The sequence below is a fragment of the Tympanuchus pallidicinctus genome, unplaced genomic scaffold (genome assembly GCF_026119805.1).
Source record: "Tympanuchus pallidicinctus isolate F22 unplaced genomic scaffold, pur_lepc_1.0 scaffold19, whole genome shotgun sequence".
In the NCBI taxonomy this organism is placed as follows: Eukaryota; Metazoa; Chordata; class Aves; order Galliformes; family Phasianidae; genus Tympanuchus; species Tympanuchus pallidicinctus.
In genome coordinates this window covers 13858606-13886299 of record NW_026294710.1, presented here as the reverse complement: position 1 = coordinate 13886299, position 27694 = coordinate 13858606, and the positions used below count along the sequence as shown (strand labels likewise).

Sequence of the window (27694 nt, the reverse complement as noted above, 5' to 3'; positions counted from 1 at the left end):
TGCAACAGAAAAGCCATGTTGGTGAATCACTTCTGTTCACTTCAGTTCTACATGAAATGCCAAACAGTCCTCAAATTTGTACCACAGAATGTGGAAAATTTACTGCCACTTTATTCTTGACTGGGTAGTTTAATCCCTGGTTTTGATTCATCCAATCAGATAGCTGTTTGCACCTCAGCTACTCACCCCGATGCCCCTAGTGCTCAGTGGAAAAACAAGAGTGCTTCCCAAAATGATTAATCTCATCCTGAAAAAGATGTCTACATTTGTTTTTATTAATCACTCTCTGGAAAAGCCTGTTTTGTTCTTTTTTCTTTTTGTATATAGAGAGTTAAAGTAGAGGACAAAGCTAGATGTGATTACCTACACTAAAGACGTGAGAAGACAGATGAGATGATTCTCATCTCTAAAGACTGTAGAAAGAGAACAAGTATTAGGAACTGGAAAAAAAAAAAAACTGCAGAACACAGTTAGGAGAAAGAAGGCAATGGTCCTATCAAGAGTTTAAGTTCTGCCTTTGCCCATGAAAAAGAAGCTTTATTACAAATTGATATAAGAAAAAATAAATTAATAATGGGGATGCTAGATCTTCCTCTAGATGGTTTCAAAATCTCATGTGACATATACTGGGATATTAAAGTACTGCTCTAAAAATTCATTGTGATATCCTGCCTAACACAGGATAGTGAAGAATTTCCTCTAGGGAATTTTCCACCTCTTGCCCATAACCTCCCCCTGAGTTATGCTTCATACATAAGAAAAATGTCAGGCCTGATTCAACGTCTGCTTATTCAGTGGCTGCATTTGAGTAAATCACAAATAGGAGTTAATAGAACCACAGAGCATACAAAAACCAAAGGATGCAGATCAGATCACATCACTTGTTGTTCAGTCACATACTTTACTTCAGCTGAAGCAGTTATACAGATGTGTAGGAGAGATCTAAATGACAGTTGTTTTAAAAGCAACCAGGTAGTAATACATACCATTGTTTCTCTGCTATTTACTGCTGATCCTGTACACTTGGCTATTACTTTATCAATGCACTTCTTGTGAATGGCAGCATTACATTCTGAAAGAACGAGTGTGTTGTGGCATTAATGCAAAAATCTCTTAAGGAAGGATCAAGTAAATGATGATAACAACAAAAAAAAATTCTTACGCCTGCATTGGTAGCCTTGTTTATTCAGACCCCTGAAATAAAGACAGAAATGGTTAACTCTGAGTTTTCTTAAAGCTTCCACATTAGAAAGGAGAGAAACACTTAGGAAAGAAATGGAATAAAACAGTCTTGTTTTTTATCAGTCTTCAGAGAGTTTCTCTAATCTAAGTATCTTCATTCTCTCTAAGTGCTGGCAACCGTGGTTTTCACACCCTTTCCAGTACACATTCACCTACTGAATTTTGCAACATCTAAATAGCAAAGTAAGCTGATTACAGATGCCTGCACATTAGGTCAAAGCCAAAAATATTTATAAAAAATATACTAAAAATGAAGGGAATTTTCACAGTTGGAATTACAACTCTGAACTACATCCTGGAAATCATGCAACAATTCCTGCATTTATGATGCCAAGGTTGAGGTCCTGCTGCCCTTACTGACAACAAGAGCACAGATATTCAACAAAGGAGCAGAGCTGCTCCCTCATGTTAAAAGGGGAAAATGCATGGATCTATTTTGACTTACCACACAAATTCGTGACAGACAGAGCAGAATGTAGGTTGTGGAAAGAAAGTGGCTGTGAACTCATGGCACTTCACATTATGGATTTTGGCCTGTTTGATGGCTCCCCTGCGCTGATGCAAGGAGAAAAAGGCTTCATTCTCACAGTCGGCTACGTCCTTTGCATCTAAGGAAAGGAAACAGAAGATTTGTTAGGTTACAATGCCCAGAGCAGGCATTTTGAGAAAATGCAGCTGATAAAAATACTAAATGTCTGAAACTGATGATTCACTCATGGGAATTAATATTTTAAAGAAACATTTATATATATATATGTATATGTATGTTCTTAGGATACTCTTTTCTAAATTATTTTTCCTTACCAACAGTTGCTTTACTGTTTCCCATGTTCCCATGTTTTATTTGCAGTTCATTTTTAAACTTCTCAAAGCAAAGCAAGCCAACTCTTGCACATGCGTATACACACGTGCACTTATGCACATGCCCATATCTACAAATCTACATATACACACAATGCCTCAATTTCAATTTCTTTCTCCATTTAATTGTGTATTGTACAGTAAGTTACCTAGATGTTCTGTGGAAACTGGCCCCCTGCCCAATCTGGTGGTTATCCTGCTCTTTTTAATTACAAACACAACTTGTGTTTTCTAAGCTTTGTAGGATGTTGCAGGATGGAAATGGAAGGTCCTTCCCCATGTCTATAACCCACAGATTCATCTCACATCTGTGAAAGACAGCACAAACTTTGGCATCTAAGACAGGAGAACATGACTGACCATTTTGGTTGCAACCCATTTCCTTCAACAAAACACTTCTTGCATGCACACTGAACTCAGCAGGTGAGACTCAGTCCTCAGTGAAGACATCTAAATAAACGTGTGTCATTCTGTGCAGGATGACTAAGACACTTGTTCATGTCTGTGGAGATCTAGCTGGTGCAGACAGTGGAGCCTAGTGAATGAATGACTCAGCTCACTGTACAGCAGGCACGTGCATCTGATCAGATGAATCACTCTCTTGGCTCCTGTTTTGCCTTGATTGCTCATGATTTTAGGCATACAACTTACATGTCCATTTAGGTGTTGTCAACTGTAAGTAGTATCCTATTCTTTATGACTGCATTAGAATGCACACCACAGTACACACTTTATGCATCTGTCCATGTACTACGATTTCAAAGGGAACCAGCTCCTTATATATCTATTCCTGCTTTGTATAATGAGAAAACATACAATTTCAGTGGTAAAACAGCCGGAAATTTGCCTTGCAAATCACAGAGGAATAAAATTCCTCCCCAACGTACAACAGAAATTACATTTCTGAAGTGTTCATTTCAAAACACAGTGATAGTTCCTATGAATAAATCAGTAATAAAGCCATCATTGCTTACAGTGAATACAGCATGTATGCTCTACATAACCAGAAATCACATCTATCAATTAACAAACAAAATCACTTGCCACTGATTTCCAGGAAGTATCTTGCATTCATCAGCATTCGTCCCTGAGGTTTCAGTTCTAGCTGGTTGTGACAAGTGAAGAACAAGAAAAAAAGACAAGTGTGATCATTATAGAGCTATTCGAAGAAGCAACTGATTACTTCATATGACTCAAGCTACCTCTAATTGGTTGCTCATGCTGGTATGGGAGAATAAGGAGAGGTGGCAACAATTGTAGAGGGACAAGGTTAGATCAGTTCTTATCAAAACTGTATGATACTACCAGTGTGACTAAAACACAGAAATAACAGGCAAGTTTTAAGACAGTAGATCAGGACGAGCACATACACAGAGACAACTTTGTTATTCCCTGTGGATTATGCAAGGGGAAAGTGAGAGAAGCTCTGAAAACCCAGAATCATCAGATAGGTGCTTAAAAGAATGCTGAAATCTTTAGAAACTTGAGTCTCCAATTCCAACATTCATTATAGTCAGTATGAGTGATGCTACAGACTTTCTCAGGTGTTTTGGGGTCTTCCTATTGAGTCTAGAAATTCCCATCTATTCCAATCTTCATGCATATTTGCCTGTTTTAAATCTGGATCCACCCATCTGGAAAGTTTTCAAAGATTTCTTCAGCCTGAGAATCACAGCAGTGCCTTCCTGACATAACTGTGTTACTTCTCCTCCTTACAGATGAAGAAGTGCCATTGCACAGAAAAGTAAGAAAGATGTTATTTTCTCCCCACTCTTCTTCACCAAACTACAGCCTTTCAGATCTTTGAATCCTTGGGTTGGAGTGATCCTGAGCAGGACACTTCAGTTTTCTGTTTCAGTCCTAAGTATCTTAATTCTTTCCAAGATACGTGTTAAAAGTGCAATTCTCTATCAAATCTTGCCCTTAAGTCTTTTAAGTAGCCAAGGTATTTTTAACTTTTCTGCTGTGTGTTTAACCTAAGCAGCTTAGCTTGAGAACTAGCAGGAGAAACAAAGCAAAAAACAATTCCAGGAAATCAGTTTACCTCCAAATGTCTTCCAACTTTATTGTTATTCATGACATGGCAACAGGATAATACACTAAAGACTTTTATCAACAGCTTTCTTGCTTGGACTGTCAGGGCATACAACCTTACAGTTAGCATTCTTATGAAGACTGTTACTTCCAATTTACTCCACTATAACTCCAGTGATTTTGAAGGAGTTCCTCTGCCATAATTCTGAACTCAGGCAGCTGTGAATCAGTTCCTCGATATTAGATTAAATTTTTAAAGCTGTTTCCCCAGAGCACATAGAATAATTCACATTTAGCCACTCAATTACCAATTTTCCCAAGTGAGTTAGCTAAGTGAAAAGTAATATGTGGGCACAGCTCACGTGAAACAGAATCCTTGCTAAGAGAGAGCACATGTTTCAATATAACAGCAGCAGACAATATAAATATGCTGTGCTCTTTTCGCTGATATGCATGGAAGTTTTTCTTTCAAGTCAAATGCAAGCAGGCTCAAAACATTATTCTTTGGATGGTGGCCGTCTCCTTCTGCCCTGTTGTTGACAGTCTGATATATAGACACAGGGCATTCCCCCCACCCCACAGCAGCTCCCCATCACTCACTGCAAGAGAAGATAACAGCGCTCACCCATATTTCTGTCTTCCCATTGCTCTTTTTGCACCTCTCTGCCAGCACCTTGAGTTCCACTGTGGTCTCTGAAACCATTTCAGCACTTTTATCCTTGACAACGATGTGCATGACCCTGCCGTTGTTGATGTGGGCATCAAAAGTGCTGTTCCAAGGTGGGTACATGGTGGGTTTCTTCTGCACATACACTTGGCCATTTTCTGTCAACAAGAAGTGGTTTAGATTGAGTGGGCTTGCTTTCATTTGCACTAGGCCATCATTCTATAGTCCCTAAGACACATTTGTTTTATCCACCCATTTCAAGGTCTTTCTCCAGGCAGGAAGGGTGATGGATTATGTTGGAGCATCTTAGGAAATTACTGTGTGAAGTGAAACCTGGGAAGGGTTTCATCTCACTTAAGGTGTTTACAGTGTGTATGTTTATATCTGTTTTTTCTGAATATTGGCTGCCTTCAGAGCCAGTGAAAGGAATTTAGTCACTATAAATCAATGGAGTTAGAGTGTATTCATTTGCCCAAATACAAGCATATGCCTTAGAGAAAAACAGTTTCTGTTCTTGAGTGCATTAACTCCACTGAGTAGACACCAAATGTGGACTCCACATGCAGATGTCCACATCTAATCAGACAAATCCCATGATACAATAAAACACCCACATCTAATCAGATGTATCCCACCACCAACAATCAGCTACGTGTATCATCCGTCTCATGGCAATGCAAAATGAAAAACGTTTACCAAAGCTGGATGTGCTTTGTGATTAGGTTCAGACGTAATGCACAGACCCTCAAATGCTACACCTCAATTACCTGAGAGCAGTTAACAATAAATGCTCTTACAGGTCTTTTTCAATATTAATGATTCTGTGATTCTATTCTATGTATTCAGCTCTTTCTATGTATCCAGCTCTGCACATAGGCATGTCCTGCCCCTTCTGTTATGTGGCAATCATTTGGTGTGGAGTTTCACTGTCCACATAGAAGAGAACGTGGTTCAGTATCAGGGATGTTTGTACGTTGTACAAGCTTTGGAGCTGATACACTTCTGTTCCCTGGGTATGACACTTCTGCCAAGCATTTGCATATCAGAGTATCAAAATACAAATGTTTTGAATTTCATCACTGTTGAGCCACAGATTTGCTGTGAAGTCAGAGAACTGGAGAGTAAACAGTGAGCAAAAAAAACCCCAACAAACCAGAGAAACAGCTGTTTCAGATATTCTCTGCTCTATTCTCATTTGTCCTGTGAGACAACCCTCATTGTCTTTTGTTTCTTTGAGACTAACAGATCAACTCGTCAGGATGGTCATGTTGAGATAGTTTCTGCCATTTAGCACTGGGCTTATGTCACTGTATATCAGACACGTACCTCTGAGCAAACTGAACTGTCCCCAAAGTCAGCAGATAGCACTGGGAATTTCCAAGGTGTGATTCACCAGATCCATTCTAGCTGTGTTCCTTAAGAAGAGATGAATCCCACCACCAAAATCCGTTTGCTTCCCTGGGCTACAATGCAAGGGTAGCCAACTTGTTCAGGAATTGATGTCCTTGTAGAAGGGTGGAAGTAGGAGAGACATGTCCCACCATGGACTCACTGTGGCTTAGTCACCTTAAGATGAGTTTAGACATCAACATGACTGGAGGAGGCTGTGGGCAATCTGATCTAGTATTTGATCTAGCAGCTGGCAACCAAGCCTGTGGCAGGGGGTTGGAACTCGATGATCTTTTAGGCTCCTCCCGGCATAAGCCATACTATGATTCTATGATTCAGACACCTTCTACCAGCAGCAAATTAAGAGCAACACCACCTACGGGTGATACTGAGATGAATTAACCCTGGGAAGTTCCTGTTGCTATCACTGACGTGATGAGTAGTGGCACTGAATGACATGCTGTAGTGGGCATCCTGGTGATGGGTCAACGTTTGGACTAGATGATCTTAGTGGTCTTTTCCAACCTTAACAATTCCATTAGGATTAGCAATCAAAACCTCTGGCTGAACCAGAATGCTCTGAGCAGCTGCCAGAAAATTGCAATTACACCTCAGCTAACAGAAATCTTTTAATAGGACGACGTCGTTGTTCCTTTATTTCATCCTCACAAATGGAAAAAAAGTTCTTCCAAGTACTTTTTTTTTTTTTTTTTTTTTCCATTTCTCACTGGTAGGGTATTATTATTTTCATTACTACTACTATTATTAAATGTTCTCCACAGCTCAGAAATTATATCCATTAGTTTGCATATTTTTTTTCATTAGATGCCAGAAAGCACTTTCAGCTCTAAGACAAATAAATATAGGTCTTTTCTGCCCAAATTGATCTTATTCACTTTTGAACTGGCAGAGGCTTCAGTTTGAGTTATGACTCTTTCAAAGGTCTCATTAAAGCAAACAGCCAAACCAAGCACAGAGCTGAAATAGATCATATTTTCAGTGAAAAGCGAGACTTCAGCGTCATTCTATCATGCAGCATTTTCTTTCCTTCTGAATTACCAGACACATCTTCCAAAATCATTGAAAGTGTAATTTCAACAAAGCCAGTGTTCAATGTTATAAATGCTGACTTTTTTAAAACAGTGAGATACTGAATTGTTTGAAAAGTCTGAAGTTTATTTTTTAAACTATTTCAGCACCCCCTTGAGGTTTGAGATACGGAGTTTTTCAAACAATAAAAAGGGATTTCTGAGTTGATTTAACTTTTAAAAGAATCACAGAAGTCAAGTTACGAATGTATCAAAGATTTAATGTAAATAACAGCCAGCATAAGAAATTCCCTAACACTGAAGTCTTGATCTCCATGGCTGTTGAAAAGCAGAAGTGAAGAACTTCTCATCCTCTCACTAATGCTATGCATAAGACTAAGGCATGCATAAGACATATAAGAAGTCTTTTCCCGAAAAGGACATACCAGCACTGCTCAATTATGAAAAGTGTGTAACAATCTGTGTATCCAGACAGAAAAAAATAGCTTAGGATAAGGTTTCAGCTTCAAACATTTCACAGAGTACAGCAATTACACAGAGACATTAACTCCCTCTGCAAAGCCTGGGGATGTTTGAGAGCTTTTATTTAATGTTGGAAGTTGTTGGATCTGTCAGTTCCTCAGAAAATGTGATAAACAAAGACAGCTCTTCCAGGATATTTCTAGGACACCCAGATTTTATCTGCCTGAAGTCCCAACTGACAAAACAACAACAGCTGCTTGTATAAAAGTGAAACTGAGTACAGCACAGCTCATCAGCTGTGTCACATACTGGGACTTGCAACTCAGTTGATAAAAATCTCACATTGAAGACAGAGACTTTGTTAAGCACCATCTTAAAATCAGATTTTCTTGCACACGGTGCTGAGTCCAACCTTGCCTCATGTTTAGCCACAAAAAGCTCTTTATAAACCCTTATAAATATCGACCACGTGCTTCCCACACACCAGTATTGGCACAGTAAGGCACACGTTTCCTACAAAAACTCATGTGCACATTTAACACCTCCCCACTTACCTGACTCCACGGCTTCTTTAACCATCACAGCACAGTAAGGGTTAATCACCTCCCCTTGTGATGGCAGGTAAGGGCCACTGTCATAGTTGGATAAACCAATACGCAGAAAGGGAGACATGACAAGTCCTGTGTCAAACAAAAGACAAGGCAATATTTGGGAAGAGTCTAAAAATTCCCTTGGTTTTAAACCAGCCTCTTATCTTCACCAGTCAGGAGTAGACCAGCCGTTAGTTATCCACCCAGCTGAAGCTCTCTGACTTCCTCCACTGTCCCACGAGATGATGGACTGACCGAGTGCTGCTGAATGTGTGCAGTGTAATGTAATGTAGCTGTCAGCTTAATTACGGAGCTGAACTCATCGCAAGCCTGGAAAGACCCACGATAGGAGCTCTGAAGACTAGTGACTCGACATCAGCTGTCAGAAAAGAGAACAATACACAGAAGCCAAATCAGGGTTTTCTTGGCTGGGACAACCTTTGTTGTAATTTATGTTGAGTCATGTGCTCATGAAGCTGTAAGCTATGTGAACAGAAGGGGTTTTGGGAATATAAGGCTGTTAGAAGCCAGGAAGTTGAACATGAAACCGTGAAATAACTGCATACTATTTATATACAGCATGGAAATAATCTTAGGCTTCCAACTGACTGGGTGCTGACCCATACTCATCAGTGAATCTATAAAGAGAAAATTCAGCTTGTATGAAACATACTGTGTAGAGGGTGGAGCAAAAAAAAGGATTTCAGGATTTAGGCAGCTGAAAACAGAAACATAAAAAAACAAGATGCCAGGAAACACAACGCCTTTGGGTTCGTCTTCTCTGCAGGCTCTTTGAGAGCTTCAACTGAGAAAATTGATTGAATCCAGCAATTACTAACTGCTGTAGATGGTGCTCATCTTTGTGTCATCTGGACCCAGGGACTGGCATTTACCACCCAACTTTTGTGCAAACTTCTAAGCACATTATTCTTGGCTTCTCTTCCAGACAATGGAGTGCAAGAGACATTTTGAACTTCACTGTAGATGTCTGAGCTTTGGACCACCGAAGTTAAATAAACTACCAGCAGCTGTTACCTGCCAAATACTTTGTTCAACTACAACAGTAAAAAATGAACAATATGTGGGGTGGGATGCAGCCCAAGCCCAAGCCTCTTACATATGAAATGCTCCATCCCAATGATAACATATCAGACAATCTACATTCATTGCTGGGAATGACATTTTCTTACCTGTAAATAGTATTTCCTGATACACAAATTCAGTCTTTGGCTAGAGAGGCTTCTCTGGTCATCACAGTTGTTGACAACATGGAAAGGATTTTCTTGTATGTAAGGATGAGGGTAAGAGTTCTTCTAGTTTGGCTGACTTTAAATCTTTGACTTTCTGTTCAGGGAGACAGGAAAGAGGACCATCAACGATAGAGGAAAACCTGAGAAAACAAGATGTAGTCTTTTCCTTGAGTGCCTTCTCTCTTACCCAGCAACATGGAGTGACGAGTTTCCATCAGTACCAGTGCAAAAGTCCAGGCCAACAGTGAAATTCAGAACAACTTTCTAGCCATAGATGTCCCTGTTCATCGAAGGCGTGTTGGACTGAACGACCACAAAAGGTTTCCTTCCAACTCAGATGATTCTATGATTCTATGAACTTTGTGTTAGTGCATGGTTTTTGTTCCACTTGCCTCCTGGATATGGTGAGATTTTCTCTTTCTTCCTGTTTTATGAAATGAAGACAAACAGCTACAGTTAGCACTGGGACTGAACCATCAACTATCCTGTCCTAAACAATCACAAGTGTTGAGCACTCTGGCTGCCACACTTTCTGAGACTTTTGCAAACAGGTGCCCGTGCAGCAAACTACAGTTACTGTTTGATAGCAATTTGAGAAGAGGAGGCTTTGTTGGTGGTTCCCTAATTTTTTTTACCTGACGTAAGGACAATCCATGCACTGACAACATATGAAGACTCTCCTTCCCATGTGATCTCTTTGAAGAGTTTTGCAGACACATTTTATCCAAATGCCTCATGAACTTTCTCTGGAAGACACTTGCATTTAGATATTCAAGTACAAGTAGCTCTGTAAGGAGATGTCATGGTTTTATGATTTTTGGTTATAGGTATTCCACATCATAACGTAAACTGTTGACAGGAGGGACATTTGTGACACTGCACAGTAGTGACAGTAGTGACATTACGAGTAGTCCATGGCATAAAGGCTGAAATTTCACAGAATCACAGAGCTGTAGGGGCTGGAAGGGACCTCCAGTGATCATCAAGTCCAATCCCCCTGCAAAGCAGGCCCCTACAGCAGGCTGCACAGGTAGGTTCCAGGTGGGTCTTGAATATCTCCAGAGGAGGAGAATCCATAACCTCCCTCTGCAGCCAGTTACAGTGCTCCATCACCCTTACTGTGATGAATTTCCTTCACATATTGGTCCAGAACTTCCTATACTCCACTTTATGGCCGTTTTCCCTTGCCCTTACCCACTGTCCACACTGAAAAGAGGTTGTCCATGTCCCTTAGCCTCCCACACTTAAGATACTTATGAACATCAATAAGATCCTCTCAGTCTTCTCTTCTCAAGACTGAACAGACCCAGGTCACACAGCCTTTCCTCATAGGAGAGATGCTCCAGGCCCTTCATAATCCTTGTGGCCCTGCGCTGGACTCTCTCCAGGAGATCCCTGTCCTTCTTGTACTGGGGAGCCCAGAACTGAATACAGTACTCCAGGTGCGCCCGACCAGGGCATAGCAGAGGGAGAGGATCACCTCCATTGATCTGCTGGCCACAGCCCTGCTAATGCACCCCAGGATCCCATTGGCCTTGGCCACCAGGGCACACTGCTGGCTCATGGCCGACCTGTCGTCCACCAGGACCCCCAGCTCCTTCCTCTCCTGCAGGTCGTGTCCCAACCTGTACTGATACTTGCAGTTATTCTTTCCCAGGAGCAAGACTCTACACTTACACATTTCTGCATTTATTGACAGAAGCACAGAAATTTGATCAAATTAGGTAGGAAAAAAATCTCGATAACAGGAATATTATCATTATTATGTAGTTAAAATTGTGAAGACACGTTCTACTAATAGCATTGCTACAAAAATTGAAGTTTAGATGTGCTACATAGTACATGTTCAAATCTGTGGATCTGGTCCCTAAATAGTGATATTTAAAACCAAGAAAAACTAAGCTGGAAACCCAGCTTCCTAGTGCTGCATTTCATTTTGGCTTTGCACTTAAGCACCTCTTGAGCAGGTTTCCTGAAGAGATTCTGGTTTCTCCTCCAACTTTAGAGATACTCAAAAATTGCTTGGACATAGTCCTGGGCTACAGTGTCCAGGAGGCCCTGCCTGAGCACTGCAGTTGGACACGATGACCTCCAGAGCTCTGTTCCAGTCTCAAACAATCTGCAATTCTGTGAAACCATATGTGGGACAGATCTCACTTAATCCTAGATGTCCATGGCAGTGGTGTCTCCATGCAAACAGTTATCTGGACTCTTGACAAAAGAACAGAGAGAAACCAGCACCCCATGGTGAACTGGACTCATTTTACATCCCTCTGTTGTATGTGCTGAATCTCCTTCTCATCTTTGAGAGCAAAGGGGCTGACTGGGTACAATCAGTTCACATGTAACACTTCCAATGCAGAGATGTATTTTTGATCATGTTTCCCAAGCCGTTACAACTTTCAGAAATTTCACTGCACTGTATCAGATCTGCAAAACTTGTGTTAGGATTTCACACAAACTAGGCTACCACACGAGATGTTCAGTAGCCACCATGAAACAGGCATTTCCTCCCAGCTGCAAAGCACGTAGGTTTGGCTCACTCGGTGCTAGCTGTAGGAAACCAACAGCTGCTTGTATAAGCCTTGCAAAAGCTGGCTAAAACCTGTCTAAATCCAAAATTTAGTGTTGTACCAGCCTTGTGTGAGTGCTCTGCCCTGGAGTAATTTCTTCACTCTGTCTAATAAATCAGACAAATAATCAGCTTCCTGCTTCTCTCTGTCTTTCCTGAAACCACCTTGGCTTTGGCCCAAACATCTGTTTTCCAGATCATCTCTCCAACATTTGCCACTACGGAACTGCTACTTGGCTCAAATTCACAGCCATAAACAACTAAGGAACAACACACTCAGCTCCAGAAGCAGCTCACTGTAATAGCAACAGTTTAATTGAACACTAAGAAGCAGCTGCAATAGGTATAGATAGTGTCTGCTTAAATTCCCAGTGGAAAGGGTACTACTGTAAGGTATTGAGGATGAAATGAATCCTTTAATAAAGGGCCACCTGCAACCTCTCCTATAAAAAAACAAATGCAGCTTACTCAGTTTTCAGCATATACCCTCCTTCATTGGCACCCTGGTGAATAGCGCAACATATGGAAATCTTTCCTGGATGATATTAGGAAGTAATAAAGTCCTTAGGATCCTTAATCAGTTGTGGTTAAGGAGAGAGGAAGAACTGAGCTGCTGCTTGAAGTCAGCAGAACTGCACTGAAGACAACTGCCTGTTGAATTGATGCTTCTGCGTTTCACTGAATGAAAATGGATGCAAACATGATGCAGAAAAAAGATGGCAAATTACTGAATGAGGACCAACTGGAAGTGAAAAGTTAACATCTCCAGATTTGAGAAGTCAGTCTCCTAATTTTGTCTCTTTTTGAGGCACAGCTGTGCATACAAAATCAATTCATTATTTGAGGATCAGTTTCCCCAAGACAGAAAGAAATCAGGAATGACAGAAGAAGGGTATGAACTTTCCCCCAGCTCCTGACAGGCATCTTCCAACCAAAAAGACAGATCCTTACCCTGCAAACATCTGTTTGTATGGATGGTGGAGACCTGAACATGAGCATAACTCAACATACCTCACAGCCTTCTTGCAACTTTCAGGAACTGTCCTTATTAGTGATACAATACTGGATGCTAACAGAGATGGATAGGGTTTCTCCTTCTCTCCCCTGTCTCCTGATGTCCTACAGCCCATATGTACAACTAAGAACAGGCATATAGAAGCGTAGAATCATTAGGGTTGGAAAAGAGCAGTAAGAATATTTAGTCCAACCATCGACCCATCCCCACCATGCCCACTAACCATGTCCCTCAGTGCCACATCTACTCTTTTCTTCAACACCTCCAGGGTGTGACTCCACCACCTCCCTGGGCAGCCTGTGCCAGTACACCATCACTCCTCCTGAGAAGGTAACAAACTCCTTCAAGTGACCTTTCTTTTGGGTGCCTGTGCCACCCATTGTTTCAATGAAGATAAAAACAGCCTGTTTGCAAAGAAAGAAGTTCATAAACTCTCTGGGCGGCATTCAGAGCTTCTCATGCTTTTGTTTTACAATGGTGGGAGGCTAGGGGAGGAGGAGGAAAGGGAGGGGAATTTGTGCAGCTGTTGAATTTCCCCTCTTTTCAAAGTCAGCCACCCCATTTGTAGCCAGGGTCACAAAAGTAGTGGAGGGAGAAGGTATGGGAAGGCAAAGCAATCAGTCTCTAATGGAGTTGGTACACTAGCAAACTCCTGGCAACAAACAAGCCTCCCAAAACTTCAAGGAACGACTTGGCTTCAGCATAGAGGTGGTACTCTCCAGAATAACCCTTCCCCATGGTTTGCAGACATAGCAAAACCAGGTTAAACATTTGCCATATAGAAATGAGGCTTCTAGATTTTTCTGGGGCCCATGGTAGGCATGGGAATAGGGGATTTCCCTTTAAATGTCTGTGGGCCATCTTGTGATGCTGTATTTAGAGCAAGCTGAGTGTATCAGTGACTACTCTATATATAGCATTCAGAAATGGCTGTTTGGACACTGCTGAGCTCATGTGGTTTCCTCCTGTTGCATTTGTTGTGCACAAGTCAAGACAGGAGCCTCAGGTCTATTTTCAGATTTAGAAGTGATTTAGCTAAGGTGGAGTTAATATGGGTGAACAGATTTATAATTGTTTAAAGGTTGGTTTTCATCCCTCTGGGGAAATCACACAAAACAGGAGGATGTTAGTAAAGCCAATAGTCATCCACAGATTCTAGTATGGGATCTACAATACCTGAAGCAGAACAAGCTTATCTAGATGGACCTTAAAAACAGGAAGTTTGTGCTTTGTTATCCTCACATTGCCACTTAACAACTGTTGTAAATGCACCTAAATGCAGGCTGTGTACAGCTTTCCAACCCATCTCGGAGTGCAGGCTCTCAAACTTCCACTACCACTGTGTCAGCTATCTGTGTAGGGTATGGGACCAGGGACCAGGTTAATCTAAAAGTGGCCCTTCTCTTTTTCTGTACTTGATAAATGAGTTTGCAGCTGGATCCGTTTCCTGGCCTGACTAATCCCGTGGATCTGCAGTATGCAGGGAAATGCATGAAGTAGGAATGCCATAGTGGGAAGTCATGCAGCAATTGCATGTTTGTAGGGATAAATAGGCTGGGAAACTTGGGCTTCTCTGTTACATCCACATGAATATATGCAGACAATTGCAGTGTTCATCACTCCAGCTTCCATCTTACCCATTAAAGAGGTGTAAGTACTTGTGGGACATCATAAAATGGTAGAATGTCTTGGGTTGGAAGGGACCTCAAAGATCATCTAGTTCCAACTCTTCTGCCATGGGGAGGGTTGCTAACCACTAAATCAGGCACTATACATACTTTGTGCTATCCCTGAAAAGACATCTAAAATAAGTTAGGCTGACTCTATCCTGGTATCATTATTTCCCCACTAGCAAGAATCGCTACATCTACCCCAAAGAAGCTCAGAGTCAGAGAAGTAGAGAAGTCCTACTGCTGATGTTCAGGTGCCAGTGAAAAGAACCCAGACCTTAGGGCTTAATCTAGGAGCAGTGTATTCATGCCTAGCAGCTACGATAGCTTGAAAGAGCAATGAAATATAGCAGGGTGGGGACCCCACACTTCCTGCTTGGCTTTCACTGCTCTGAAAGTGACACTAAAACTGGAAAGAGGGTTGAGAGGGTCACTCCACATCGCCTTTTAATTTTTTTAATTTTTATTTTTTAAAAAGAACTCAAATTCTTCCATCAAAAGGACAGTCTCTTTCAGAAACACCTTTTGCTCTCCAGGGGACAGTGTGATTTTTTTCTTTCTGGAGAGACAAGATTTTAAAAGCTAAAACCCTTGTTATTTCTGTTAACAGGAAAGAGAAGCAGAGCAGACTTGCCAAAAAGAAAAAGCCAAATCCCTGTTGGGAATATCCTCCTGTCTTCAGAGCTAGGTCATAACCGAGTAACTCCAGCTTTCGTGAATACTTATCATATATGCTCTTGAAACATAGCAAACTTTTCCCCCTCACCTGTCCCACAGGAAAGAGACACACCTATTCATTTTACTCTTTGGTACATATTTTCATTTTTTGTGAATTATTTTTTCTTTGGGGTGCAGGTTATTAAAAGCAAGCCGTTGGCGTTGCTTTCTTATTTTCCTAGGGAGCTTCTGATTAATTACATTTCCAACATCACTCAATTTCTGCAATGTTTGAATCACACAGACTCCAAAGAAACACTTGAAAAATAATTATCCCCATTGTATTTATTTAATTAGTTCTAAATTCATATTATCTTTCAGGCTTTGACTATCTTCTAAGACATACAGGCCAAACTTGAAACAACAGTGCCTAATTTTTCAAACCATGCACTTTCAAAGAGCTAGTTAGTGTAACGAAGGAAATAAATATCTTGAGCTGAGATATAGCCACAAGATCTCCTTTTCTTCACTCTCTCATTTGTTTGCCCAGCAGTTCCTGTAAGAAACACCAGTTTTGAGACACCAGTTAACACACCTCTTTGTGTTTTTAAATGACACAATTAGAGTTTGCCTCAAATACTTCACCATCTTGCTCCAGCACTAATGCTAATGCTCTGAAATGAACTTCCTGTCAGCCTACAGCTCTTTTTCTCTTTCTTTCCATTAAAATAAAAATAAAACTTAAAAAAGTTTAGAGGAAGGGGAAGGGCCATCATGGGACATATTAATATTGTTCCTTCTGCAGGCGTGGTTTCATGCCTAGGCTTAACCCTGTTCAGCAGTTGAAGCATTTAATATTTTTATTTAATCTGAAAACCTTATAAACGCATTTGGACCTAGATTCATGGAAATATTGGGCTGGAAAAGAGCGTTTTGCTCATCCCTCTGCCTCCTGGCAGACTATATCTACATCATTTTTATCATATCTTTCTGGCCATCTGTGGGAATGAAGCAACCTCTGTGCCTGGTATTACCACATATTCCTCAAAAATATGGCCAAATTTGACACACAGGAACCTCAGACTGCAAATGGAATCTGTGTCAAACAACCACACCTTACAAGTGTGTGGCACAAGGGATTTAGGAGACTTATTTAGGAAATTCAGGCACACTAACAACTTGAGCATTACCCCCCTGAGCACTCGACACAGCTCACACTTCTCAATTAGCAGCAGAAGGAGTATTTCATTCAGCCTTCTCCACATCCTTGCATTTTCAAGTTTACTCTGCTAAATACCTTAAAAGCAGAAATACCTCCTACATGGCAGCTCCCCGGCTTCTGCCTTCCTTTTCTGCTCCATCAATCTCTGCAGTAATGGTTTCACTGAAATCATGCAGAGTCCTTTGTTTCCATCCATCTCATTACTCTTTTCTGTAGATGTCACATTTATGCCCTCTTTTGTCAAGACAACTACAAGACCAACCTCTGTGCCTTTCCCACTCTAAATGACTTGGGACTCCAGAGATCTTTTTATAGAAGCTTTGACACATTATTCATAGAATGTCCTGTGTTGGAAAGGACCTTAAAGATCATCTAGTTTCAACCCTCCTGCTGTGGGCAGGGCTGCCAACCAATAGACCAGGCTGCCCAGAGTCACATCCACTCTTCTTCAGAGCCCAGTTTACAGTAACAGAGCCCAGTTTAAACTGTTTCTATATTACAAGGCAGTTCTGAATCCAGTTAGGCTGGAAGCTCTCTTCCCATGTACAATCTGATGTCCTTTCGTCATCATCAGAACCTCATGTTGTTTCTAAGAGACCTTCCATCTCTCTCCGTATCTTCCCACCTTGTTTATCACTGATCCATCAGTTTCTTTCTGTGTAACTTTCTTTACTTATTTCCCTGACTGGGGGAATGCAGTGTTCTGACTGGGAATATGCAGTGGGTGGAAGAATGCAATACAAAGGTCAGCCAAAATTCATTTTAGACCAAAGTGCTGAAATCAGAGGGTTTGTGTGCTTTTTATTTCTCTTTCTTCCTTTCTTTTCCCATAAAAAATGTCCTGGCTGCTAAATCAAAATTTCATGGATTTGGCTTCATGCTATGTGAAGAGAGAAACCACCTCCCTTCTCCTTCAGACTCTCCATGTTTTTCCTAGTAGTTAGCACAAATTAACATTGGATTACATTGTTTTGTAAGCTCAGAAGGTAGTGCAGCAACTCACATAGAGCCAACAAATATTCAGTCTTACATTAGCTATCCTACACTATTTATCTTGGTACCACTGCGGGGTATGATCAGTAGGAACCATGAAGTATTCATACCTCAGCAGAGGTTTCCTAAACAAGTTGAGCCATGCAGAGTGCAAAGAAGATAGTACACACAGAATCATAGAATCTTTAACGTTGAAAAAGACCACTAAAATCATCCAATCCAACCATCAAACCATCAACATCTCACCAGACAGAAAAAATTTCAGTTATGCACTTGGATATCCAAGGGCAGAATGAGAGGTAGTCCTGGTACATTCTCAAAATTCAGAAGAGTTTAGCTCAGAAGTGATGTCACCTCTGTACAGCAAATTAGCCAGTAATTGCAAAGGTACAACAGTGATTGTTTGCTTTACTCAAAAGAGATCCCTTTTACTCTGATCAGAAAAGTTCCAGAAAAATCATGGAGATGTTTTGCTCCAGAGATGACAAAAGATGCGGTAAAGGCAGTAATCAGGTACCACCCTTTCCTTCCCACAGTCCCAAAGGTAAAATAAACTCTTTTTCTGAGGTGAAAGTATAGCTGTTGTTTAATATACATACAGCTGCAGAACCAGATCTTTCAGAGAGGTTGTGCAGGTAGGAACTGCATTATCAATATCACTGAAATTTTTAAAAGAATTGTAGATATTTCCTAAAAGGAATAATCTCTTAGGCTCACATCAGTATCATGGTCCTGGTCTCAGGGTGGATATTAGGAAAAACTTTTTCTCTGAATGAATGGTCAAACAAAGGAGCAGGCTGCCCAGGGAGGTGGTGGAGTCTGTCCCTGGAGGTGTTCAAGAAACATGGAGATGTGGTACCTAGCAATGTGCTTTAGTGCACAGTGTTGGTGGTAGGTAGACCACTGGATGATATTAATGGCATTTTCCAACCTTAATGATTCAATGGTTCTGTGATTCCTCAGGTAGAAATTTATGGTCACATAGGCTACATAAATACGGGTACATCCACTGACCCTGATGCACTAGAGCTACCCTTCCCTCTTCTCTTTGCCCTTAACAAACAGTCAGAAGTTGGGATCCATTTTAGGGCCGGATCTACTTGATGTTTTTGTAAATGGCTGTGAAAAAAAAAAAAAAATCATTGATATTTTTATTTAACTTCCTATGGGTCTTATGGGCTACAGTTGCCCTGACGAATACCCTCCCCTTGTATGAAGGGGAGGAGGAGACGGGGGAGCTGAAAGCAGAAGCCAGAGGATGCATGTTCTCTACTATTTCAGCAGTATTATACATCAAAACATAAAAAACAAGTGTCACAGCTCTGTTGCAGAAAGCTATGGTGGGAGGGGGAAATCTAGCTAAATTCAGTTCTTAATATGTGCACAGCGATTCAAGACAAATAACAGCGACTCCTGCATTGGCATTTTTCTCTCTTGTTTCCATGGATAAGCAGGGTACAACCTTGCCTAAATCCCATTCACAAGCTAGAACAAATCTCTCTAAGCCTCAGCTGCTCCTTATTTTCTCAGTGTACCAAGTTCAAAATGCCAGCTCTTTTCTCTCAGATGGATTCTTCCCTCACCGCAGTCCTGATGTGTACTACAAGCTCACCAGCACAAAGAAGCTCCGCAGAAAATTCAAACTGTTACATCAAAGGACTCCTCAAAATTAAAGGCTTCAATCCAAGTGGAAAATTATCCAAGTGTAAGTTTACTTTTGAAGCAAGATTGAAGTTATGCATGTATTATTAGTATACTTGTGCCAGAGCAAAACTGCAATGTCTGCCAACTTCATAAAGTCACTGTAGCCTTACACTTGTTTGCAACTAGTCCTGCTAATAGCTTTTCTCATATATTTTTCTTCATTAAAGTAACAGAATTCAAGTCACATACCTGATCAGTTTATTTAGGTTGCCAGCTAAATTTCGCTGACAAAAAGACACATGAATATCACAGTAAGATTACTACTATTTCCTGGTCGCTCCTGAGGACAGAATTTGGACTGAAGTGTTTAATTACTACATAAACACGGACAATGCATACATCTACCAAACTGAAGAAGAACATTATTACAAGTCCAATGCTATGGGTACATTTCTTTAAGAGATTCTTCTCCCAAAGAACACCAGAATAACTCCACAAAACAATTACGTAACAAAAGTTCTACAGACAATTTGCTTTGAGAATATATTGCTCTTGATACCTGTGCTCCTGAAACGAATGCATTAAATACATCTTCTCAGATCAAGTGTGTTTTATAATAGTGAAACATTCCTTATGCTTACTGAGATGGGCTATGTTTATTATTTTATTCCAGAAAACATCTGGTACAGTGACATAAGGGGGACTTCCTGCTTGCACTTCCTGCCCTGGATGTGTATTTTCTCTGGAGTGAATTATCTAGATGTGATGGCAGAATAGTGCTTGTGTTTGATTTAGAGCTACAGTTTCGGTTATGTTTGCTACAGTCTTCTATTCGATCTCAGCTTGGATATTAGGAAAAATTCTCGCAAAGAACAGTGAGGCATTGGAACAGACTGCCCAGGGAGGCTCTGGATTCTTCTTCTCTGGAGATAGTCAACACCTGCCTAGATTCCTTCGTGTGCAGCCTGCTGTAGGGGGCCTGCTTTGCAGGAGGGCTGGACTTGATGATCTCTGGAGGTCCCTTCCAGCCTCTACAATTCTGTGATTCTTTCACATGCCTCATGCAAGGAAAGAAATAGAGGTTTCCATGCAAGGCCCTATCCCTATAGGCAGAGCTGTGCCTGTGTGTTCACAGAATCATAGAATGGCTTGGGTTGGAAGGCGGCCTCAAGGATCATCAAATTCCAGTGACCCTGCCACAGGCAGGGTTGCCAGTGGTTAGATCAAGTACTAGATCAGAATGCCTAAGGCCCCTCCAAACTGGCCTTAAACACCTCCAAGGATGGGACATCCACAACATCCCTGGGCAACTTGTTCCAACACCTGACCACAAAGTAAAAAAAATTCCCCCTGACAGTGTGGAGGATTCAGTAAGGAATTGAATCATGTCCCCTGCCCCATTTTCCTTTCATTCTTCTTCCAGGGGAGTCAGTGCCTACCCTTGTGATGATTTCCTTATTCAGAGGGAGCTACTTTCTCTGATTTCATGTGCTCAATAGGTAAGATGAATCTTCCTGGGATAGAGTCTGTGCCAGACACTGTCACTACAGCACAGCAGTATCACATCAACTGTTTGGAAGAATATGACATCCAGAAATGTTCAGTGGGGAAAAAGATAGCACATGGTACTCAAACAGTTCAGAAAGAGATTCAAACTGGCCAGTGTGCTGGACAGGAAACTTATCGTGTAGCCTGTTCAGTGAGCAGCTACCCTGAGGCAATCAAGTGGGAATAAAACATTAGGAACTGACTAGAAATCTGAAGTTCCACCTGTCATTGCAGTCAGCTATCTCAGCCAATATAGACACTGTTCTGTAAGATTTTCTTCTTAACTTGTCTATCTACAGATTCTCAAATTACTAGCAGGAAGGCACATACTTCTCCTGAAGTATAGGTAAAAGCCAAATAAAAAGAGCTGTAATAAACAGAGACTGCAAATTTGGAGTTGTTATTGATGGTGAGAAACTTAAGTTTGCTTCTTTCCTTGGCATAAGGTGAATGAAAGCCACATAATATAATTTCAGATACTGATGCTTCATTCCAGACTTTTCATGTTGAAGTGATCTTGAATAAGTGTGCTTCAGTGAGTCAAATGCAGAGTGAATCTGTGGTTCAATGTTATGAGGAGTCACTTTTGGTGCTGGAAAAATCTGATTTTTCTCCCTATTTTGGGAAGTGTTTCTAGATTTTATCCAGTATATTTCATATTTCCCCGCTGTCATTTATTGTTAAGAAAGTTTAACAAAAATGTTAGCCTACAACGTCTGGCCCAGAAGATCAGTGAGGAGCTGGTAACCAGTGAGATCCATTTCTCTCACTTTCCTAGCTGAGGTCCCAGTCTTGCTACACAGGAGCAAATGCATCAGTTTCATTATCCCTTTCTGGCCACATTCTCTCCTGTGAGTAAGGGTTTATCTTCTTTCTGCCCTGACATATATACTATAAGGCTGGCCACTGTAGGTCATTAAGGTCCTACTAAATACAAGCTGAACAGTTTGAGTGTATGAAATGAAGCTAATACTGTTGGAACCAGCAGTGCATGGGCACACATGTCCCTCTGGTCCCAAAAGCAAAAGCACAGTCACCCCTAAATAACTGAAATTGCAACACTGAAACTTCCAATCTAGACTCCGGTCTGCTAACATCTTACTTGGGAGCTGTCACTATGCCATGAAGAACCCTGGCCTATCCAGAAATACGAACTTGGAAGACTTCCTTTTTCCTTAACATCAACTTATCTCTATTTCTACTTCCAAATCAGTAACGTTTTTGTTACTTCTGCTATAACTCTTTCCTATACACATTGTAAACTTACCAGGATAACTTTTTTTTATTCATCTGTACACTATCGCATCCTCAGCTCCTGGTCAGAGCAATAGTAATTATGGAAAGGGCCCTTCTCCTGTCATGTTTGTTGATAGTTACGATCTGCTAAGTACAGAAATCTTGTTATTGCCTCATTGCATTCAAATGAATGCCTTTAATACCCAGTGTAGGATGTTCCAATCATCCCTATAGGTGCCTCTCTTTGATGCCGTATCAAATTATTTCCTTTAGCAGTTTGTTGTCTCACAACCGTGGATGAAAACTATCTGAATTTTTCACCATTGTAACTGCCTTATTTATTCTAGGAGATTATGTCAGTGTAGCAGTAATTTTTGTAAAATATATATTTTCTACAAAAAAAAAAAAAAATCTGACACATTTGTGTTTTCTTGTTTTCTAGCTCATTACCAATGCAAATAAGATGCAAAGCTTTTTTTTAAGCGCAGGTATCCAAGCAGACAGTACTAATGAAATATAAATCACAAAAATTATGCAGGGAAATGTACAATTTCTCTAAAAAAAGTTCTCCTCTGCTCCTGGAGAAGTAGAGACATCTCCTGATAGAAGAGTCCCCGGGCCTTGGGCAGAATGGGGCAGAATTTCCCCATTCTCAGTCATTTACCAGTTGGATTTTTTTTTGTATTTGCAGGTTTTTAGGTCTTTTAGTTATTTCCTATGCATATGCTCTTACTGTATTGTTGTATCTTTTGAAGATAAGCAGGGCATTTGTGCTTCACAGTGATCAGGAAATGGAAATACACTTCTTATTAATTAAAGCCATGTAAATTAAGAGATACAGTGGTTGAAAAGCATCCCCAAATAGGTCAAATGTGATATGGAAACGACCATTCACAAAAACTGTGAAAATGTTGCATGGAGTTTATCACCTGCAAATCTCAGAGCTCTTTACAGCTCAGATGAATATCAACACGTTCATTTTGGAGATAAGTGAACCCTACGTCTTCACCACACAGCACCTCGCTGATGGGGTGAGAGAGACAAGGCACAGCTATGTGAAATCTACACAATTTCCCTTTCATCTGGCCCTGAATACATCCTTTACATACTTCTTCCATTTAGCATTTCTTCCCCAAAAGAGTAGACGGAGGAAAGCAGTTTTACATATAGCTGGAAATAAAAATATCTCAAAATGGGAAGACACAATTCTACCCCAGCAAGCTGTTCCAAAGCAGTGGTGTTGCTGTAAGGTGTTACTTTACAAAGTGGAGAAATTATCCACTGCTAAAACAGCGGTGCTTAATTTGAAAAGCAACCTGGGTTCATTCCCCGCACATCATCAAAGTTAATTAATTATCTCTACTGCTGGATATAATCTGGTAGGTGATAACAAATTAAAAACCTCCTCCAGGCATGATAAATCCAATGAACATAATGAACACAAACAAGCAATAATACAAAAATCACTATGTAATTGCCAATATCTTCCTTTCAGTCATGCCTACTACTAGGCGTCCCTCTGGTTTGGATTCAAGCATAGGCTTGAAGTATGGAGAATAACATGGCAGAACAGATACAGACCCAACGACTGTCTTCTGTTGTCATCATGTATGTGATTCATTTCCATCTGAGAGCTGGAGATGGCACACGAATAGCTCTGCAAAGGAACTGTTCATCCACTCTCAGCTGTATGTGCTTGTGATCACAGAATCGAGGTATTGACTAGTTTTACAAATGCAGGTTTTGGATATTCATAGAATCATAGATTCAAACAGTCATAGACTCATAAAGTCATAGAATGGCTTCAGTTGAAAGGGATCTCAAAGGGCATCAAGTTCCAAGCCCCTGCCTTATGCAGGACTGCCAACCACTAAATCAGGCACTAGATCATGTTGCACAGGGTTCCATTCAACCTGGCCTTGAACACCTCTAGGAAGGCAGCATCAAGTGATGGTTCACATCACTGTATGGATTTTTGCTTCATTTTCTGTTTCAGTAATCATTTTCTGAAGGTTTAGGCAAAGACCGACATTCTGCTTATGCAAATCTTGGTCAGTAAAATGGGAAGCAAAATGAGATTTTTCAGCTAAGTTTTTAAACTTAGATCCATGAACATACATGTAAGAAGCTAAGAGCAGCTCTGAGAGAGCAGCTATTCTGACAAAATCCCAGAAGCCAGTTAATATTTCATCTCCTTTCCAGGCTGCTACAGAGCTGGCTAAGCTTTGTAATTAAAAGATAATTAGAGAAGAAACCAAACAGTTACCGTCAAAAGTTATATTCACCACATCACCTTGTTTGCAACAAAATGGAAGGATATAGAGAGACTAACCTGGAAAAGATCCAAAGGAGGAAAAACAAGAACTTGCCATGCTGAGAAACTAAGCTGCTGAGGCTTTCCTTCCTTCCACCTCTCCTTCCTTGTCTCTCCCCTTAAGCTTTTCTTTTGAGGCCCTGCACCTCTGATGTGCTGCTGAGGTGCACAGTGCATCCGTGAGAAGCTGAGAGCCAACTGACTTTCTTTGAAAGGAAGCACACTTGTGGCAGAAAGAAAAAAAAGAGTTATCTCCGCCCTGGCTTTGTAACAATGCTCTCTTCATATCAGTCTTTGCTGTGCAAAAAAAAAAAAAGAAAGAAAGAAAGAAAGAAAAACAAGAAAAATTTTGTCCAATGTGTCAAAGCAATTACAAACAGTCTGAGCAGAAGGAGAGATCTGAAATGCAGTGTGGATGTTCAGGAGGAAGATCTAAATCCTTTCTGGTAAGGCTTTGGAAAAAATCCCAATGGATGTGTAGAACAGGCGAGAAAGTCTTACTAAGCTTTGCATTGCCTATGTCTGTGCAACTGGGGCATCATCTTAAAGTGGTCAGACTTTCAGCTCAGAAATGTGACTTGCTTCATTCATCATGTGCCCTAGGGGTTGGCCAAAAAGTCATGAGAGGAAACCAATGAGTGCAGCACGGCTTAAGGAGCTCAGAGAAAGTGAGGACTGGTGGATACCAAAGTCTCATGATTAGCCTAGACACCAAAAAAGTAACAGAAGTGTCGGCCCAGAGGCTGGCCTGAGATCCAGATTTGAGTGATGTTGGGTGTTCAGCAATAGGCTGCCTTAGGAGGCCCTCTGACACCTTCAGCTGAATGCAGTTCTGTCCCACTGCAACCAAGGGGGACAGGAACCTCCTTGGTGCAGGTGCTCCTTTTGGTCCTTCCATTGGGCTCCTAGCATGCATTTCCTGGAAACCCCCAAATGCTGCATGGGCTCAGCTGGGATGTGGAGTCCTTTTCTAGAAAAGAAAGGATAAAAAGGAGAGGAGAGGAGAGGAGAGGAGAGGAGAGGAGAGGAGAGGAAAGGAGAGGAGAGGAGAGGAGAGGAGAGGAGAGGAGAGGAGAGGAGAGGAGAGGAGAGGAGAGGAGAGGAGAGGAGAGGAGAGGAGAGGAGAGGAGAGGAGAGGAGAGGAGAGGAGAGGAGAGGAGAGGAGAGGAGAGGAGAGGAGAGGAGAGGAGAGGAGAGGAGAGGAGAGGAGAGGAGAGGAGAGGAGAGGAGAGGAGAGGAGAGGAGAGGAGAGGAGAGGAGAGGAGAGGAGAGGAGAGGAGAGGAGAGGAGAGGAGAGGAGAGGAGAGGAGGACAACCTCAGGATCTCAAGGATTTGCCTGTTTAAAAATATGAAAGTCAGAACATTGCTCTATTCACCGTACGTAGTTCTACTTCTTCCTTCCCAACATTTCTTTTTTCTTTTTAATAGCAAGTTCAGTGAAACTTTCTCTCTTCCTGCTCTGGTAGCCTTACTAAATAACCCGCTATTAGCATGATTCAATTAAGTGGCTTTCAGCTGCTGGAGTCATTTTCTTTGCCACTGTTATTTCATTTGTGAGAATTTTAAAAAGGGTCCATAAAAAGCTTTCTGTTCCTGAAAGTATCGCATTACTGGAGACTAGGGAAAAGTACAGCTGGAAAGTGAGCTGCAACGCTTTTACAAGGTTTCATTAAAAAGGATCTGGTTACACCCAAGAGTTTAACTCCATTATCATTCAGCATCCGTGCAGGGAACAGAACCAAGGCCAGGCAGTCAGGCGGAGCTTTTGAGCCCCCTTTTTCAGGAGAACTCACAACACTGTGCAGCAGAGGAGAGATGGAGATGGGTCACCAGTCTTTACTGCTCAAGTCTGCTTTAAAACTTAGCAGAGTTGGTCTGTTGAATATTACACATTTGATCCAAAATTATTTACTCAGATAATGAGATATATTAACAGTTGTAAAACTGAACTTCTATCTCTTACTACGTACTGCTGATGCCACAAAACACCTAAATACATCAAAGAACCTAGCAGGGGAAAATATTTTCCCCCCTATTTTTCCCCAGTTTGTTTACATGGTGTTGAATAACACTCTGGTTATAATCAGTTTTCATTGTTTTTCTCTTTTTCCCCTCTTCTGTGTGTCACACGATGTCACCAGGGAGAAAACAACACTTTTTAAAGGCAGGAAAATGTGATTCTGAAACCACAAACACTTGCAAAAGACGGCTTTAAAACCCTGCGACAGAATGAGAACTGAGAGCTGAAGCAGCACGCTGAGAACAAGCATCCCTCTGACACCGCGTCTCGGCCGGAACCGGAGCACCCAGCCTCCCATACCTGATGTCCTCTCAGCGAATGTCGGCTCCGTGCTGATCGGATGGGCGCAGCTCCGAGCAGCCTGGTTCAGCCCGGATCGGCTCAGATCGGCTTGGCACGGCTAGAGAGCAGATCACCTCCGTTGTGCCGCAGCCGCCCCCGCCCCGCTGCCGGAACTGCCCTCGCTGCCTCTTCCTCCTCCTTCTCGGTACCACCCGCCTCCCCACCCCTTTGCCTCCTCCTGGGCTGCTCACCGATGGAGCACTGCGTCCAGATGTAGAGTCTTCTGCACAGAAGGGACATGGACCTGGTGGCGTGCGTCCAGAAGAGGGCCACCAAAATGATCCCAGGGATGGAACACTGCCCTATGAGGACAGGCTGAGAGAGCTGGAGCTGTGCAGCCTGGAGAGAGCGGCCTTTCAGTATCTAAAAGGGGTCTACAATAAAGAAAGGGACAGACTTTAACAGAATCTGTCATGATAGCACAAGGGGAAATAGTTTCAAACTAAAAGAGGGAAGATGTAGACTGGATAGTTAGAGGGTGGTGATGCGCTGGAACACACTGCCCAGAGAGGTTGTGGATGCCCCATCCCCCTGGCAAGGGGGGTTGAAACTAGAATGTCTTTGAGGTCACTTTCAACCCAGGCCATTCTATGATTCTATGATATGATATAAGGAAAAAGTTTTTTACAATAAGGGTGGTGAGGCACTGGCACAGGTTGCCCAGAGAGGTGATGGATGTCTCATACCTGCAGACACTCAAGGTCAGGCTGGATGGGGGCTCTGAGCAACCTAATCTAGCTGTAGGTGTCCCTGTACACTACAGTGGAGTTGAACTAGATTACTTCTATGGGTCCCTTCCAATTCAAATGATTCTGTGGTTCTTCATTTATCCCATCATGTTGTGTTCTTGGCCATGGGTGTTTGAGATGTGTCTCTTCCAGACCCAACATTAGACCAGTTATTTAGATGAAATGAG

The 27694-nt window shown here is 41.6% G+C and overlaps 1 protein-coding gene and 1 long non-coding RNA gene across 3 annotated transcripts in view; one reads left to right on the top strand and one right to left on the bottom strand.

Moving 5' to 3' along the window:
• LOC128079622 (uncharacterized) overlaps positions 1 to 26742 on the top strand; it is a 29344-nt gene extending 2602 nt beyond the window's left edge. Inside the window, exons 2-3 of the long non-coding RNA XR_008206237.1 lie at positions 20741 to 20816; positions 26558 to 26742. This is a non-coding gene — a long non-coding RNA (uncharacterized LOC128079622). The remainder of the gene's footprint in view (positions 1 to 20740; positions 20817 to 26557) is intronic.
• Positions 1 to 26857, bottom strand: part of PRKCQ (protein kinase C theta) — a 48661-nt gene extending 21804 nt beyond the window's left edge. Inside the window, exons 1-9 of one of the 2 annotated variants that reach the window (XM_052680975.1) lie at positions 26737 to 26857; positions 9732 to 9968; positions 9485 to 9638; positions 8259 to 8384; positions 4763 to 4962; positions 3148 to 3208; positions 1688 to 1850; positions 1163 to 1194; positions 987 to 1072 (exon numbers count right to left, since the gene is read on the bottom strand). In XM_052680975.1, coding sequence (XP_052536935.1) covers positions 987 to 1072; positions 1163 to 1194; positions 1688 to 1850; positions 3148 to 3208; positions 4763 to 4962; positions 8259 to 8376 — 660 coding nt within the window. In that variant the 5' untranslated portion in view covers positions 8377 to 8384; positions 9485 to 9638; positions 9732 to 9968; positions 26737 to 26857. Of the gene's footprint in view, positions 1 to 986; positions 1073 to 1162; positions 1195 to 1687; positions 1851 to 3147; positions 3209 to 4762; positions 4963 to 8258; positions 8385 to 9484; positions 9647 to 9731; positions 9969 to 26736 lie in introns of those variants that run through there. The other variant, XM_052680976.1, reaches the window with a different exon arrangement.
• Positions 26858 to 27694: the final 837 nt, after the last annotated feature.